The 19,065-nt window shown below is 38.8% G+C and overlaps 1 protein-coding gene across 8 annotated transcripts in view; it reads left to right on the top strand.

Annotated features, from left to right (window-relative positions):
- The window catches only part of LOC110481571 (melanopsin), a 77,490-nt gene that overhangs the window by 19,771 nt on the left and 38,654 nt on the right, over nucleotides 1–19,065 (top strand). For 6 of the 8 annotated variants that reach the window (XR_014955186.1, XM_085579077.1, XM_085579075.1 and 3 more), the window contains 2 exons: nucleotides 7,701–7,819; nucleotides 18,920–19,039. Coding sequence is in view for 6 of the 8 variants with exons in the window: in XM_085579075.1 (XP_085435201.1) it covers nucleotides 18,998–19,039 (42 nt within the window). In the remaining 2 variants the exon portion in view is untranslated. Of the gene's footprint in view, nucleotides 1–6,808; nucleotides 19,040–19,065 lie in introns of those variants that run through there. The other 2 variants (XM_085579073.1, XM_085579074.1) reach the window with 2 other exon arrangements.

Raw genomic sequence — 19,065 nt, 5'->3', positions numbered from 1 at the left:
GAAATGGTCAAGATTCCTGTCTGGTGAGTTGTTCTTAAGAGGTTTCTGATTTTGAGTTCTTGGTACTCTATCAATTATGATATTGTGAAAACATTTATTTCTCCCCGCTCTTCTCTTTCCAATGTTCTTTTCAGGAGATACAGATGGCATAACAGTCTCTGAGAGATATTAAGACTTTCAAACAGCCACTGTTTCTTTAATTATATGTTCTTGTCCTTTTCTGCAGACTTTCAGGAGTTAAAATTAGTAGAGCGCCTCCAACCTTTGACAGATGCTGCCATATAACTGACTTCATCCATCTAGTAAATGCTGACTGTGACACTGTAAAGGACCTACATATATTTTGTCATTAAATTTATAGAACTTTTTGTTGTTGTTGATTTCAAAATGCAGAAAATCTTAGTGATAAACTGCAGTGGTATTTGCAGAGTAGTTCCCTCTTCCTGTTTGCTGTAAGTACCATTAAATTATTTAGAGGATGAGAGAAGTACAATTGCATTTTAACAGAAAAGTTTCTGTGTTTGGGGGCAAGTGCATTGCTAGCAGAATGAAAAACAGAACAAAAATTGGAAGTGCACTGAGTAAAAAGACCAAGCTCCATCCTATAGTAGGCTTCAATATTTTTGTTATTGTCTCATGCAGAAAGGAAAAAAATCCTTGTATGCTAAAGTAAAATACTTGTTTTGAATGTATTTTGGACTATTCTGTCTATCCTCATGAAATTGTAGGAAGACATAAGTTTCTTGAACTACAAGTTTTTTGATGTTTATCCAAAATACTTGCTGTAATCTTAAGGCTTTTGCAACATCATCTTTATTAGTAAATGTTTTTCTTAGCAAATGTAGATAAATTTTTTCTAAGAGTTTCAAGTACCTGTCTAAGTTGTCCTTTTCTCCATGACGGTTTTTTATTTTACTGTTTCAATAAATAAGATTATTTCTTACTTGCAAATTGCTCTGTTGCTGTGACGCATGTAGTGATAATTTACTGCTGGCACACCATTTGACACATTTTATGCCAAGCATCAAAATTGTGAGTGTACAGCAGCCCATGAGCAAGAGAGTTCCCCCCAGTCTCTATGTGTTAGATAATCCCTGCACTTCTGCAGGAGTGCAATGAAAATCTGATAAGAGATAAACTGAGTACATTTTGTACTGCTGATGTCTTACCATAATCAAGCATTATTCTGACAACAAAGGAGATGAGAAGAATCCACAGATTATGAAATCCAGCTAGTGAGGTAAGGATCCCTCTTTTCTGGGTTGTCTGTGGAGGTTTCTATACCCAGTAGAAACTGAAAAGCGACATTTCTCTTTCCAACCTGAGATGGATCAGTTACCTTCTGGTAAAAAGGCCTTCAAGGGCCCAACTTGAGACACAGTACAGTGCTCTGGAGTAAAAGTACAGTAAGAGTTTACCTGGAAGTAGCCGTATGCACATTAGTATTTGAAAACAAGGTAAAATTTTGTCACCTTCAGAAATTAATTTGTTGATTTAGTTACTCAGTGGCTCAAGAATGCATTTATTTGCATTCTTAGGGGGAAAAATAAAGGTAACAGATTTCAGTTCACATTCTCAAAGTGTAGCACAGTTTATACTTTCTCACAAGATTTATTTTGTGTAGATCCTTCTACTCCTAAGGAGACAACTGAACTGAAAGCAATCACAAGCAATGAAAGGATTTTTTCTTTTAGCATAGCAAGTTACTGGAAAGAAGATTTGCCCTTTGTATGACGTTAGTTGCACACACTTTAGCTGACCACTAAAGCAGATGACATGTTTGTTCCATTGCTGAAGCTATCTTTGGCCTAATTTTCTCATGTTATCCCCAGCTAGAGGGTAATTGATTGGAAATATATGGAGTTACTTATACCCAATGAAAACTACAGACCATCCAAAAATGATGTTACTTGTGCAGAAACATTGCAGTAATAAAATGACTTTACAGTGTTGCTGCTGTTATGGTTGTTATGATGTTGATGATAGAGTGGTTTAGGTTGGAAGGAATCTCTTGAGATCTACTAGTCAAGCCAGTCTGTTTAAGCAGGGGCAGCTCAGGCCTATGTCCAGTTGGGTTTTTAATAGCTCCACAACCTGTTTCTGTAGTTTACCACTTTAGAGTTTAAATGGTGTATCCTTGATAGAATACTGAAGATGGAATTTCATGTGCTTTGATGTATATGCACTGTTTCTACTCCAGGCTGACCAGTCCCAGCTCTTTCTTCCTTTCCACATATGACAGATGTTCCTGTCTCTTAGATGCTTTTGTTACCTTGGACTGGTTGCACTCCAGTAAGTTCACATCTTTCTTAGACTGGGTTGCCCAGAACTATAACTGCAGCTGGTGAAGGTACACTCACACTCACTAGAAGCAACAATCTTAAACTGTTTGTGGACTTAGGCTGTTCTCTGGGCAAAGTTGGAATGCCTAAATAAATCATGCAAATGTAGAACTTATTCCAGGAAGCTGTTGTACAATCTCCTTTTCTGTAGTGCTTGATATGAGCTCTCAGCACTCGGCATAAGACTTTAGAATACCATACAACAAAAATGTGGAAACAATATGGCCTCATCATAATTAAGTTAGATTTAACCCACTTATTCCTACATTCTATCCTTGCAGTGCCTAATGGCGATATTAATTTTTCATAAATTAAATAGAGAAGACAGTTAATCGATGTTAAAATCACAGGCATTATGACTCACAGCTTTTTTTCCCTCCTCTTCCCTACTGGGGCAAAGTCCTGAAAGTGGCCTTTTCTCTTGGTTTGAAATTGCTGACTCTCTTTCCCAGTCACAGTATGGGAGAGTTATTTAGTGAGTCCTGAATCATTCTTTGGTTCCAAAATAGTGAGGGCAGGAGCCTGGAAACAAAGTTTCACTTTATTACGGATGATTCACACGAGGAAATGTGATTCTCAACTTATGAGTGCTGTGCATATTCAGCCTGATGAAAGTTCATTAAAGTGGTGTTGTAAATAGTTTAACCAGAAGAAACAGTTTAACTTATTTCCAGAGGTAAGTATTGATGAAGCAAAGAGATCAAAGAATGCTGAGTAAGTAATCCAGCTATGTTAGACCTCTGTGCCTCAGAGAAATATTCTACAATTGATATTTAAATTAATATTTATTTTAATAGCACATAGATTAAAGAAAAAAATAAAATAGAAACTTTAAAAATCCCTTCTAACTCAATGCTATCAGTAATTTTGTGAGTCCAAATGTTTACTTATCCTCATTCCAGAAGAATAGTTTTCATCTTACAGAAGCTAAGGACCTGCCAAATTGGCTTATTGAGCCTCAGGTCCTTAGGTGTTCAGAGTAAGACCAGTTCTTTCAGACTGCGTTTTCCAGTGTTTTCCATCTGGCATTTACTACACTGTTCCTGCCTCCCACTACTGATATATCACTCCTACATGGTAGGTAGGGCTCTAGTCAACATGCCAAACATGCCAGGCCCCTTGGAGAGTCAGGAGAGAGGATGGATGTGAGCTGTGTCCCTCGAAGGCAGGCTGGCAGCACTCAGGCACCACAGTGTGCTCCTCACATGGACAAGAGGTTCATGCTGCAAGAGGTCCTTCCATGTCACCTCAGCTTACACACTTGGGGTTTTCAGTGGTCTGACAGGTTGCATTAAGGCCATTTCTCTCAGGTAAGCAATGCAGGTAAATGCAGATTCTGGGGCCTTGCGCTGGCATTGGACAACAGAGTAGTAGTGAAGAAGTTACAAGAAATGGAGCATTTATGTCAGGATCACTTTCCAGGAATGGATAGAAATGAGACCCTGACCAACAGACACAGATTTATCAGGGACTTCAGCTGCTGTGGACTTCAGCTGCTTCTGTGTAAAATACCTAAAACGTATGATACTGTAAGCTGATTTGAGACTTGTATTTCTGCCTTGAATACTTGTGTTTTGGATAAATATTATTTGGCTTGCTGAAAGCCAGTCAGTCACTTGTAGTTCCAGCCATTCCCCTGATTATCAGGGTACTTACCAGACTGAAGCCAGGTCCGTGGGGCTAGTCAGGTTGACTGGCAGATGTCCAGCCTGACAAAGGCAGTGGGATGCCCCTGGGAGTGTCCAGGTGTGGTTGGGCATTTAGGTAGGACTCCAAAAATCAGTTCATGCATTTGGAAATTATTCAGCCATCAAAAGCTGCCATCATATCAAGTAAACAAGACAATAATGTGAGAGGAGACCTAAATCTACTCTGAATTAAAAAGGCAATCAGATCCATATCTGCCTCTTTTAAATCCTGGTGAATGTTCTTTGAAAGAATTAGTGACAGTCAGTGTCAAGAGTGGGATACTGTGCTCTGGGTGAAGCTCAGCTCTGACTGCAACTTCTATAGCTTGGGTATGAATGAAGAATGATTTCAAAAGAGCTGCAGGACAAACTTCTGTCAATTATTGACACCTTTATCACCAATTATTGACAAAAGTAGGGCAAAGTTAATGTCATTGAGCCATTGCCAAAGAATATTTATAAATCACAGAAGAAGAGAACATGGCAGATTATTAAGGAATGAGTGTAATGAATGTTGGATAAAACTATACCTAATTAAATCCAAGTTAAAAAATCAAATATTTGTTATAGGAGCACTTAGGAAGGGTAAGGCAAACTACTCTTTGGAATATGTCCATGGCAACTAGATCAAAAGTTAATATAAAAAGAAAAAAAGCAGTTTTCCAGCCCACATGTCTTGCAAATACTCTCTGCAGGGGGAAAGATATATGCATATTTTTGTAGGGTTGAATCTTGACAACTTCTTTCCCTCATTGCTAATGTTAGAATCCTATTTGTCTGAAATGAATGTTTTTAATTATATACTCATGGAGCTGCATCTCAAACTTAAATGCATCATCATGGATAAATGCTTTACTGAATCTAGATGTAAATTAAAAGTTTGATAGAATAAACTATAAATAACTTTCTTAAAAATCACCCTCCTTAGGAAAATCATGCTTGAGTGAATTATTCCATTTTCCATAAACATCCACTCACATTTATGAGTTGCGTGGAAAATTAAATCATTATTGCACATCCACAAAAGGACCTCATTGTGGCCTAACTTTTCACATGTCCAGCATGTTGTAATGTCTGCACTCATTAATTTGGTGTCTCATGCTTAGTTTGATTTTCCAGACTATCTTCACAACTCTGAAGATGCTTCTCCTTTCAGCTCTGAGGAGATTGAGCTCTTGCGCTGGGAAGTGCTTGTGCACTGGTAAAAGGTGATGCTGAGGATGGATTTGTGGATGGCACTTGTCTCCTCGTCACAGGTTGTGAAGGCCCTGTGAAAGCAGGGCTTTTAGGCACTCAGGAAAGGCCCCCTGGCTGGTACAATTGATCACACTGCTTTGGATGGTCTGGTGAACTCATTCATGTCATTGGTTTACATGTACTGTGTCTCTTAAAAATAATGCCATTTTTCATTCTTACTGTGTGTAGCTAATAAAAAATATCCTGAATGCCTGCTATCTTTTGAATATCAACACAATATATTCCATAAGAAACACATTAAATAACTAGGCAATGAAACAATTAATTGATTTTATAATGAAGCATGAAATCAAATAGACTTTGAGATAGAGTTGAGAGAAGCTGGTGTCTGATCTGATTAAGATCAATGTTATTTTCCGCTTGTTAGAGCCCAGGGGCCACTGGTGAAGTCATTTGGTCTTAGCAGTCACAGAGCAGTTTGACAGGTTTGACTTAGAGGTACATGAGCGATGGCTCAATCTTAGTAGGGTCATCAGTACAACAGGGATGTGGTTGCTTTGATGTGGCCAGATTTATATCCTGGGGAGGAAAACAGGACTGCAAATAATTCAATGGGTTTGTACCTTTTGATCACATAAGAAGATTTTGCTGAGCTGGGATGGGGAATTCATTGTCCCCTTGAGGTTAAACCAATGAGTGTACTTTGCAGAAATATTAGACATCAGTAGAATCACAGATTTCTTGGGTTTAAATCATTACCGTAAACAGCAGGTCCAAAGAAATTCAAGATGCTCAGCTGCTTTTGCTCTGTGGCACAGTTTGGTTTTGTTTTCTCCATGGTGCTTTCCATGCAATCACCAGCCTGGGAAAGATGAATTTAAGAGGGCAAGACTTCTCTGCCAGGGGGATGTTTTGCATCTACCTGGTTCCCCATGGGCTCATCTTTGCACAATCAGGATGTGGTTGATAAATGTCTTTAAAAGACTTCTTTGATTTGTAGACCAATAGGGACATCTCAGCTCCAGAAAACTGCAGTTGTGTAATTGAGTAGTGGCCTGGGTAAGGAAATGTTCTCTACCTTAAAGTACAAGCAGAAAATGTTAATAGAAGAATTTCTAGGAGAGTAATAATTACACTCACTTTATGCATACTACAGAAGTCTCTCAGATTGAAGGAGACTATTATGAGCAGGATTTAGAATTTACCCCTGTACAAGGAAGTCCAGTATTTGCATACAGAGCTTTACTGATATAAAATTCTCATGTTTCAAGGCTTTTTCATGGGAACCCAAGTTCTAAAAGGCCAGGAATTTACCCATGTAGAAGCACTTTCAACATCAACAATATATTTTCATACTGCAAAGTTTGTAAAACACACATGACTTGAATTACTGAAAGGCACTTTTTAACTTCTCTACTCACTCAGATGTTCCCATTTTCAGTGCCTTGGAGGGGTGGCCAAGGGGAAGAAGCATTCTTTCAGAAAAAAAATATAGCTATTCTTTCCTTGCCAATAATTTTCTAATGAATCGCCTTATTTTCTGTGACTCCCACACATCAAGCAGTTCAGTATTTCTCACAAGAGAAATACTCGTTATGTCATCCCTGGTTGAGAATGGGAGTTATATTCTCTCTGAGTGAGAGGGAAAGGTAGTTTTCTGGTTTGTTTAAATTAAGTCATGTCAGACAGCTCAGGAAAATTAATTACACTAATTTCTGTACAAGCCAACCTGAAGTAAAATAGGGAGTTTGTTTTTTTTAAAGTATTCTAGTCTACTACAGTAAACTTCCCATAAAATCTGTGCTTTCCTGGAAAATCAAGAGCTCTTGGTTAGTTCTATGTGATGCATTGAAGATGTATTCAGTCCTTGCTCACTACTTGATTTTAGCAAAACTTTGAATGTTGATTATATTAATATGTTTCTGCAATACTAAGAAACAAAATAAAACATTTTAATTTTTTTTGCCGGGATAGGAAATGTGAAAATGAGCAACAGGTTAAGTAAAGGAAATATCTGTCAGTACATTTTAGAAGACTGCTTGAGGGAGTTCTTAAGTAGGCAAGTCAAAGCAAAATAGTTTTCACACAATCAAATATGATTGCAAAAATTAATCCATTTAAAAAATTTCTAGCAAGTTAATACCTGTGTAGATACATTAAACTTATAGTGATTCTATCTTTGATTTAGCAGCAGTATTTTCATGTGAGGCTGGATTTTGGCAGTGGGGGACAAGAATGTGGCACTGACACTGGGATGTCAATTCCTGCAGGAGTCCCTCTGCTAAGGGGGGGATATCTGTTAGCTAGATAAGTATAATTTCTGAAGGGTGGACCATAGCATGAGTAAGGTGTCAATTCTATTGTGAAATGTCCCTCTGGAATAGTGGCACTGTTTTAAGATCAAAATGTGCCAGACACTTTACTATGGGAGAAGCCAGCGCTCCATAACTCATTCTCTCTTCACTTTTCACAGGTTGATCAAATTTCAGCAGTTCTCCATAGCCCAGTGAAATCATCACAGATCCATTTTATTCAGCTGAATCTTGCTGCTCCATGTTCCTGTTTTGAGCTATGGGGAGTGCAAAGCAGTAGGTGAGTGTAACACCATTTTATGAATGTAAAACCATTTCATGCTAGACCTGACAAAAAAACAGCACTAGCTTTGTTAGCAGACTTTGCTCGTTCTTTATACTGAGCAAGAATCCTGAGGGTCTGAAGCATCATGTAAATCTGTTAGCTAATATAGGCTAGCAGATTTTGAGAAATCTGGTTTTACTCCAAGTTTACAAGGCTGTTACTGTGGCTGAGAAGTCAGAAGTCTTGGTAATAAAGACTCTTGGGAAACTGATCCATCAGTTTTACAAGTTTACAGTGCTGCTGGAAAAGGCCCGTGAGCTGGTCCCTGGAAATGAATGAAATATTTCTCTATTACCTCATATAGCTTGCAACACCGTAGTAGCTGAGTAACTTGCAAGTGTTACTGCATTAATCCTTACAGTGTCTGAATAATCCAGGGAAATACAAGTACAAGCAGCTATAAAAATATTTCCACCTCTCTTTTGTGGGCAAGGTTTCTACCACTCCTATCCCAGCAGGGTAAAATTTCATAAAGCTTCCTTTTCCTTAAAGTTTTCAGCAATTTTTTGGTTTAGTTAACATTAAAATTTTATGTATGGATACTTCTTTGGTTTAATCAAACTTACTTCCATTCTGCAAAATGTACAAAATAAATCTATATGGTGAACTTACAGATTCCATAAACTTATGGAAACTATTGGTCTCTTTGTGAAAACTTTGCTTCCTATAAAACATGAAGGACATGCACTAGCCAGCATGCTCACCCTCAAAAATTCCGCTTCTATACTTCTTTCTAAAATCTACCAAATATCCTTTTTTCTCCAGACCAGTGAAGATCTAGTAGAGTGTTTTTTAACTTCAGTTAACCTTGACAAAAGAATTTATCTCTCAGTATAAGTATCCAAAAATCATAGTTTTGGAAACTAAATATAAATCTCAGTTTAAGTTTCCTGTGTACAATTTCTTATACCTTGGAGCCAAAAGTTTTTTGGAAGATATTTTTGGAGCAGCATTTGTAAAACTAGAATTAGGAGTTTGCTGACACCCTGGTTGTTAAGGGTGCTAAGTCACCTCTTTTAAATAAAAATAATTATGAATCATCACATTTTCTAAATCAAAAAACAGTTCTGAGTATTCAGATTTTTGACTGTAGTAAATCTTTTAATGAAACGACTATTAAACCAGATCAGTGGCTGTAACTGTTGCACCACAACGGAAATAAAAACATGCCTTCAACTCCTCATCTTTGACTTTAATTCTTTTCAATTCTACCTGACACGCACCTTCCCTGCATGATGAGATGTATGACATGACTCAGAGTTACCATGTTCAGAAGAATATGATATCAATTCAACCTTATGTTTCCTGTGCAGAGGTGACCAATTAAGTGGATGTAGAGAAGCTGTAGGATCAGATAAGAGGTTACAAAATTCTCTGGAGAAAGCACAAGGCTCTCTAGGTAGCACGAAGTCAGTGGTGATCAGGAAGAAGGGAAACAGTAATGCCAGGAAGTGGACATAGAAATCTTATACATGCTGAAACTGATAAGACTAATAATTAGTATTAGAAATAAGTTATGCAGCTATCATCAGATCACAAGGAAGTAGTGACAGCAAATTTAACAAGGTGTTTATGTAGTTAATCCTTTGATTGATGTTTTGTTTATAAAGTGCCACAATGCTAATGAAGATGTCGTGCCTTCAGTGGGGTCTCTTAACTGAAATAAAAACAAGCTGGTGCATGGCTAAAATTGAGGCTGCACAGCTTTGCCTGGTGCCGCCCTGTGCATCATGCCATGTTCCCCTTACACCAAACCAGGGTCAGGGAGCTCTGAAGCAAGAAGTGCAGAAAGAAACAAGAAAAGGGAGAAGATGCAGCCTCAGCTGTATAGGGCAGACTTTGGCCTATTCTGGATGCTGATTCATGTGCCCAGATGAACAAGAAAGCTGATGGCATCCTGGCCTGTACCAGGAATTATCAGCAGGACCAGGAAAGTGATTCCTCCCCTGTTGTCAGCACTGGTGATGTCTGAAGTCCTGTGTCCAGTTCAGAGTGCTTCCATTCAGGAAAGACATTGAGGTGCTGGAGCATGTCCCGGGAAGGGCAACAAAGAGTCTGGAGCACACGTCCTATAAGGAGTGGCTGAAGGAGCTGGGTGTGTTTAGCCTGGAGAGGAGGAGGCTCAAAGAGAGGCTCTATCCCTCTCTACAACTCCCTGAAAGGAGGGTGTAGCCAGGTGGCCATTGGTCCCTTCCCCAAGGCAACTAGTAAAAAAGCAAGAGGACAGTCTTCAGCTGTGCCAGGGGATGTTTAGGTTACATATAAGGAAGAAATTCTTAACAGAAAGAGTGGAATTGGCTACCCAGGGAGATGGGGGAGTCACCATCCCTGGAGGTATTTAAGGAATGACTGTATGTGGCACTCAGTGCCATGGTTTAATTCATAAGGTGGTGTTTGTTGGACTTGGTAATCACAAAGGTTTTTTTCCTATCTAATTGGTTTTGTGACTTGCAGAGTACAGCTCTGTGTTGGGCAGACTTTTAAAAAGTGAACTGAGTGAAGGATATAGAACAAGAAGGGCCAATTCTCTCAAAATAAAGGCCAAATCCTGGTGATTTGTGTCCAGAAATAGCTCTGCTTAGAAAATACAATAAAGGTGTTTCTTTAATGCATGTGTGAATATCAGTGTTGCAAACCAACTTCTCTTTTCACTATCCTAAAAAAAATAGATAAGCCAAATTTAAGCTTGAGATATAACAGTAGGAGTTGGTTCCATGAGTTAAGAAAAGTGATTTGGACTCAGGACCAGAGGTTGAAAGAGAAACTGACAGGAGGAATAATAAAACTATTTGTATTGTATTTGTATCAACAGCATTTGCTAAGAAGCAGCTTAATATTTCTCCTGTGTATTGCAAACATTCAGCTCTACAAGTCTGAGATGCATAAAGTGACTTCTGGATTTAATTTTTTAATTTAATAATAACAAAACAACTATGGAAAACCTAGCCATTTGAGCACAGGAACTTGACTCCTTGACTTCTAAAGCTACACTGTGGCTGTGATGCTGAATGAGGTGTCTCATCTGTTGCTCAGCATTAGTTACTGGTTCCTGGCAGAGCTGCAACACTGAACTTAATGGTGTGGCTGGACAAATACTGTAATTCTAAACATTCCTGAAAGCTCACAAACCTATGCTCTCTGCCTGACAGAATCTGCTCTAGGCTGCTTTGATTCCTCTGAAGCAAATTAGATCACTTCTTTCAGGTGAATAGTTCCAGTTATTCCTTGAATGGCAATAAACTGTTCTGATTCATGGAGCTGGCAAGAGAGCATGGATGGTCTAACTAGATTTTTTTTCCTATCTCTGAATTTTTGGTTTCTCACTGTTCTATTCCTTTGTTTTAACCTACAAATTAATTTGGATAGAAGCATAGCTGTTGCTGAAGTGCTTAAACCTCAAAGTCATGTGCCTTGTTGCCAGAGTGTAGCTCTGACAAAGAAATATTAGTTCCTATTTGTGTCATTTGAGAAAAAGGTAGGGAGAATACTTGGGACTATTGGGAAAAGCTTAACAAGAATAAGGAAACTCAAGAATTTATTTAATACTGTTTATCTGTTGTAATATGCAGCTATATTTCATGAGTTTAACTGTAGGAAAGCTTACTTTAAGATCTAACACCCCTTTATGCTTCTGAAAGAACAAAAAATAGTGCTTTTTTTTCTGTAGGCCAGCCTTCTCCTGAGCTGAGCAGTTGGATTGAGAGCTCAGAATTGCAGCTGCCAGAATAAATGATCAGTACTGGTACAGTTAACTTCAGCAATGAGGATTGTTCCCTATATTGTGAAATATTTTTTGATTTAAATAGATTTTTTATCAAAGTGTGTGCATGTGTGAATACACATGCAGGCACTCAGAGAAATTGAGAGTGTGTGATCTGACCTGTCTATAGTTCTAATGCAAAATTTTTTGTAGTATTTCTAAATAAAATTGTGGTTTTAAAAAAAAACACGCTCTATTTTAAATGTTTATAAGAAATACAAAACCTCTTTCAGTCATACTTTAAATGGTCCCTTAAGTTGTCCTATGTAGTTCACCATGCCCTGACAAAAATGTAATTTTACCCTGTTGTTTTAATATCTTATTCTGTCTGATTCTCTCTCTGCCCTGCAGTTTTGAGCAGAAACTTTGGGGAAAAGTATCCATTCCCTAGAGGAGATGGTTGTTTTTACATTCTGGCTATTGCTTATATGTTTGGGGAAAGAAAAACTCATTTCAAAGCTTTCTTTGTTAATGGTTTCTAGACCAAGCAAAAACTTTGTTTCCTTTTCAGGAACCATGTACATTTGTGTTATGGTTTCTGTGAGGAATGTTGGAAAGTAGCTACCTGGGGAGTGAGTACCTGCTACAAAGGGAAGGGGGACACCAGGCGCTCGAAGAAGCCCAGACTCCTGAGCCCCTCTCCAGCTTCTTTTCTGGTGCTCATCAAGTTTCCTCATTTGTATGCCCTGCTCTCAGGCAAGGGGGTTTTCTCTGAAATGTTTCCTTTTAGTGAAGTGCTAGATTTTTTTAATAATACTTGTTTTGGCGAGGAATGTAAGTGCCCCCTGATGACTTCTGTACCAGATGGGAGAGGGATTACAGAAACTCATGTGGCATTAGACCAGGAAAGCCAAGAAATGATCTGAGTCTGAAAGAGGGAATTTTAGACCAGAGAATGTTTGGTGAAGGGAAGAACAGGGTTTTTATTAACGGGGGTTTTTTTTGTTATTTCTTCTTGAGAAAAACCCAGTGAATATAAGTATGAAATAATTTTCTGAGCTATTGCTTTTAAGTAGTGTTTCCTTTTTTTATTCTGGAACAGAACTGAAATTTTTGAAGATAAAAAGTCAGAGAAGATCCCATTTGAAAGAAAGATTAGACAGTTTTGGTTTATTTTCCTTTACTTTTAGCACCTGCATTTGAAAACCAGTCTAAGATTCACATGTGAGATTGTCATCCAGAAGGTAGTAGTGATGACTTCTTTTTCTAGCACAGATGAAATTCTTCTCATCTCAGGATGAGTGTACTACTATGCATCTAATTCAGTTACTGGAACACTATTGCTTCTGTTTTCTGAGGTAAGAATCAACAATGGTTTTGGTATTTGTCCCCGAGTCTTGAGGATATTCAAGTCAAGACTCAAGCCAAATTTTTAAACAAGCTTGTAGTTTGAATTTCTGTTTCAGCCAGTGTTTTAACATGATGTCATCTGAGGAGTAATTCAAACCATAGGGGTGTTTGGCCTGAAATGGCTGAAGAAATTATGGGGGATTTTTTGCATCACAGAATCTCCTGAGATGTTCTGAAACACATTGCCATCTCATGCCCATCATTTCAGTGGAACCTGGATTTTAACTCTCCTGGTTTAGAAGGTGGCTGGAGAGAATGGTTCACACTGAAGGTTCCTGCAGATCTGGAACTGGTGTCTGACCACTGAAAGGGTGAGGGCAGAGCTGAGCTCCCAAAGGTCACACCACACGTGCTTCCCTCGCTGTGCTCTGCAAAGTGCCATGGTTGGAACAGGGCAGAGCTTCTCCTGGAGCACACGCAGAGCCCCTGTCACTGTGTCAGCAGGGACCATCAGAGCTGTGTTAGGGGCTGGGCTGGAGCCCCTGGAGCCAGCACTTTATAGGGAACAGCACTTTCTGCTAAGTGTTCAGGGCAGTAGCACAGCTATTCCCTAACATGTATTCCTTCTGGATTCTAACAGTTGTCCCTCCGGCTCTTCAAGGACATGTGGGTCATAGCTGCTTTACATCCAAGTATATTCTTCCATCCTTTGTCATATAGGAACTGAAGACCTATAAGGGCTTCCTTTTTTCGGTGCCTCTTTCAAAAAGAATGTCTGAAATAGGGAGCCAATACCAAATATGGGGTTCTTTTTTAAACTTCATTATTTGTCTAAGCATTGATAGGACTGATTCATTCAGCTGCCAGGATGAAATCCTCCAGGCTGGCTTTTTACACAAAAGGATTTTGTTTTAAGCATTTAAAGTGTGAAAATGTTTCTATTTATAGAAATAAGTCACCTTTGACCAGAAATGGGAAAACTTCAATATAGAAGATAACAAAACAACAACAAAATCTGCGTGACTGTCACTGCCATGACTTTGACAGTAAAAGTTGTGACTTTTAGGGTTTTTCCATAAGCTGTTGGAGAAAGCTCTGTGATTGAATGAGGCCAGAGAAAAAACTTGTGAGTTAGTATAAAATCAGAATGTCTTGCCTTTGGAAAACACTGGTGTCATGAAAAGTGTTTTTAAACTGAGTGTTGAAAGTAAAAGGGATTGTATTTTGAGTAAGTTTACAGTATTGGTGGTATAGCAGAATTTTAATCTGAGATCCCTGTTCTAGGACAGGTCCATTTCCATTCCAGCTCAAATAGCCTTTCCAGAGGGCACAGTTCCAGCAGTGCTAGGAGTGGTAACTAAGAGCCCACATTTCTGTGCCCAAGGTGAGTGTCTCCCCAGAGCATTACAAAGTTGAATTCCTCCTTCAGGTCATTTGACAGTTGCATTTCTTCCCCTGCCATTTTGTGTCTCCAGAAGAGATAATATTCCTTGGCTGTGCCTTGATTCTGAGGATCCTCTCCTTGGGAGGCAGGAGTTTCAAGGGCCATGAAGATTATAAGCCTTGGCTCTGTATGGCTAAAAGTCCTTTGCTGTACCTGAGAAAATGAATGTCTTCAGCTGAGGAATGAGACTGGGTGTGGGTCTTGACTGGGTTGTTCTTTCCATGGGAAGGAACCTGGGTAAGGGTAAGCCTGGTGTGTTTGAGTCCTGGTAACTCATTATTGCTGGTGGAAAAAAAGGGAATAGGAGGAATATCAGCCTCCGTGAGGGAAGGAGCTTAGAGAAGAGGGTAGGAATTATGCTGAAGCCCCTGTTCATATAGGGACCACCACCTCAGGTACCTTCAGCTTCTCACTCTTGGAATAAAAGCAAGCAAAAGCTCTCTAGGCTTGGCAGAGGTGAAGAAGAAAGAAAAGACAAATTCCCAATTAATCACTGCCATTGGCATATGCTCTGTTAGTGGGGAAGGAGAAGTAAAGAGTCGAGCTTGTACAGATTTACATTTTTCCTAGTGAGTGACCTGTGCATGATGTGTCCTAGATAAGCATCGTTGGGTCTTCTTTGTCCCTCAAAAACAGTAACAGAGAGATTTTTATTCTAATTCTATGATTAAGTCTGACCCATACCTTGATGTTAACTGACTGCATTCATATCCTAAAACTTAGATTATACTGTAGAAGTTCAGCATTTGAAAAGCTGTTGCTTATCTATGGTGACTTAACCCTACCCAAAAAGCACCTGACTAAGGAACTTCTTGAGTTTTTCCAAGCCCTAAAGTTTCTACAGTTGTTTCATACACACTCAACTGGCCTGATCCATTCTAACACTTTGTTTTCCTTTGCAATTAAAATATTTCAGCTGCCATGTTAAATATGTGAGACTTTTTAGTCTTGTCAGAAGCTCAGCAGGATGGAATTGAGTGTTTGCACAGCATCTTATAACAGTCCCAAGAATAATTCTTGGATCAACTTTCTGGCTGTTTTCAAACCAGTGAAAAATATGAACTGCTGAATAAATCCATTTTGGTCCTTGGCATATGATTATTTTCCCACTTTTTATTTCCCTGTAGGTTATTTGACAGCTCAAAACACATTTCTAAACATGCCTCTCTTGCATCCCAAAATAAACATGTGACTGTGGATTACCTGTCAGGCTTTGACAGTCTTTTGGTCCTACAGCACATCTGGAAAGGGATTTCTGTTTTGTTTTTTTGGTTGTTTTTTTTTTCTTTCTTTTTAAAGATAGAATGTACCAGTTCACAGGCCATTTTTTTTTTTTTATTTCTTCCAGTTTTTGTTGTTTTGTTTATAGATTTTTAATAATCATTCTGTACTCACCTTGTTTTTTGCTCTTCGGTGAGTAGCCATAAGTGCATCATCAGTAGCCATTAGTGGACAGAAAGTGGACTGAGATCCCTGGTGTGACTGTGAGACAAGGGGAGTGTGAAGCTCACTCCTATCCCACTAAATCTGAAGCCTGGAGGAGCTTTTTAGTGCAATTCTGCTCCCTTTGCCATTATAGATAGTAGTCTGTAACTGAATTTATCCTGCTTTGCTAGCCTCAGTGTTCAGAGACTTCCAAGGAGCTGGTCAGGCTGTTGTCAGGCCCATGTGCCTTAGGAAGCAGCAAATATGAACAGACTGTTGTGTGTGAAACACCTTTGACTCTTTCCATGTTTCTGTGTTACAGCTGTAATGAAGGAAAGATGACCTTGGTGAAGGGTTAGATCAAAGTCGACTGTTTAAATCAATTAAAAGGTGGCTGGTTTAGATTACATATAAGAAAAAAGTCTTGCAATGAGGGTTGGTACAGAACTAGAATAGGTTACCCAGAGAGGTGATGAATCTTCAGGAAACATTCAAGGGGCTAGTTGAAGATGTCCCTGCTAATTGCACCTCTAAAGGTCCCTTCAAACCTAAAAAATTCTATGATTCTACATTTCTCAGTGTGCAGCATCTCTTGATTGACCACTGGGTCTGTTTTCTTACAGTCAATCTCTGCTCTCGCTCTGTCTGGTGAATATAGCACTCAAGTGTTGCAAGGAGGGGGACTGTGGCATGTGAAGGCACCTCATGCTGAGACAGGTGCCCAGAAGAGCTGGGTCATGAGAAAGCTTGCCCTGGGCATGGCAGCTCTGCAAGATCTGTGGTAAAGTCGTCATCACCAGTGGTAACTGGAGAAATACTAGCAGACATCTTCTAACAAGTGATTAATCCAGGATTCAGCACTAGTTCAAGCTGTTGACAATTATCCTCCTGTGGCTTTGCTGAGATGTGGTGTTTGTCACAATAGATCTAACCTGTTAAATAGATACTGCTTTTTGCTCCACCAGGGATGCCTTTAGTGACAGATAAAATGATTCCAGTGTACAGAGGACAAGGTCCTTCAATTTGTTAAATTTGCCAACTGCATTTCCCAATGCCTGAGGGTTGAAAGGTGTCATAGAAATGTAAAGTGCTATTACTCATCTGAAATCACTCTGTTTTCTTAAAAAAAAAAAATCAAACAACCACATATACTTCTTTCCTGCATTTTGTTCAATCTTTGGTTGGTTCCCTTAAATCTGCACACAGAACTGCTACCACTTAGTGCCTGGATCTTGACTGTGTTTCAAGCATTTTGTCTGACCTTTTGTTAGGCATTTATTTCCCTTACCTGTTTCTCCAGTTACTTGAGCAATCTGTTTTCTGTGACTAATTTAAAGACACTGATTTTCAGTGCTTTTATTTAAACACACAGTTAGCTTAAGCATGCAAGTGAAGTTCATAAAGCTCAGGGAGTCCAAACACTTTGGTTGTACTCGCTTGATAGGTTTACTGTGTTTTCCCATGTCCTAGCATTAATTACAAACAGCTGAAATAGAAAGGCCTAATGAAGAACTAATCTTGATGTGAGAGCAGGAAAGAGAGATGTATGGGACAGGAATTCAGCAATCCTCTGGCTGGAGATTTAGTTGCACCTAAACACCGTCATTCATGGACCCAACTTAAATTGTCAGTCAAGAACCTGTCAGTCTAAATAAGTCTGAAGCATTAAGAAGTTTGCTTTAGTTGGCATTTAACTTTTCCCTTGGTGTCCAAATCTTAGCTTTAATCAGAATATCTCACAGAAGAGAGGGTTCAGTTTGATCCAACTATGTGAAGTATTGTATGTAGTTGGCTTGTCCTCAGAGAAGTTTCAGCTCCAGCTTGTAGACATGGTAGTGAACAACATCAGCAAAGAAAGCAGTTCCTCAGAAAGAACATCTGAGCAGTTATTCAGGTCTCAGGTTTCAGAGAGCAGCATTTCCAGTATTTTACTGACTTCTGTAAGAAAAGGAAAAAAGGGAACCCTCCTCTTCATGTTAGAGGGTATGATAATAGATCTCTAGGGATAGATAATATAGATAGTAGAGTTAGATAATTTCTTGTGTGATCTCTGAAAATTTAAACCACACTGGAGATAAGAAACAATATTAGCCAACAAATTATAAATCATCATGTTCTAAAACTATCATTGATGTATATAGTAACTCCAATATTGTGTATAGATTTTCCTCTGAAAGGCAATATTTATGGAAAAAGTTGTACAGTAACCAAAAAACATAATTGTAACAATATTGAATGTATGTGTCATTTGGTGAATTTGAACTTGGAGCCTATAAAGTAATGGAAAGAACTGAAGTTCACTCCCAAACACATCTACAGCCAGCAGACCCCAGAGATCAGGTCAACAGGTACACCCAAAAGGTGCTTGACTGTACAACTGACTGAAAGACTAACAGCTAACAACTGGGCATCTTCAGAGCAGGGAAGGAGAACCTCTCAGGTCAAATGATTGAACAGAAATAAGGTGGTTCAGTAGGGAATGAAACCCAAGGACAAAGTAATAATGACCAACAAACAGTACTGCTGTCTAAATCATGCATGACAATGACACCAAATTTGACTTCTGTAATAATGCATAACACAATATTGTGTTTTCACCAAATAGAGTTGTTGTTTTTTTCTATTCTAGCTGACCATACATTATATTCTAACATATTAATTGTGTCTGTGGACTATTAAATGCCAAAGTAAACTTTGTTTTGAAATCTAGGCCTCCAGTCTAGGAATTTCAGCAGTATTCTCCAGCATTTGCAGATGAACCATGTGGTATATGTTCACACTTCTTGTAAGTTTTATATCTGTAGTTCAATTTCTACTGTCTTTTATATCATCAGTTAAAAGGGTTAATCTGTGGGCAGAAATAGTTTTAAGATTCTCCTGAGGAGCTGTGACCACTGTCATGCCCTAAATGGAGGGAGCATGTGAATTTTCTTGAACTTTGTTTAAATTGTAGCTTCTACCTTCTTTCTCTACTACTTTGAACCTTTTCTCCTCCAGACAAAACTCATTCTCATGAGTCCTTTCCATTCACTTTTTAAAAGGAGAACACTGAAACCAAGTATGTGGAAAGTATTAATACATTAAAAATTATATAGGCATAGAAATATAACTACTTTTCTGATGTCTTTCTGGCCAGAGTGTGAGAGAGAGGTTCTCAAAGAGCACGCCTGACATCAGATCCCTGCTCTTTCCACCATGTTCCAGTGCTTCTGAAATGCTCAACTTTACAACCATGATACCAACAAGTTGCTGTGAGGTAAGAAATTCCTGTGACCCATTCAT

The sequence above is a fragment of the Lonchura striata genome, chromosome 4, assembly GCF_050655825.1.
Source record: "Lonchura striata isolate lonStrDom1 chromosome 4, ASM5065582v1, whole genome shotgun sequence".
Lineage (NCBI taxonomy): Eukaryota > Metazoa > Chordata > Aves > Passeriformes > Estrildidae > Lonchura > Lonchura striata.
Note: the sequence above shows the minus strand (reverse complement) of the source record. Positions and strands in the feature narration are given on the sequence as shown.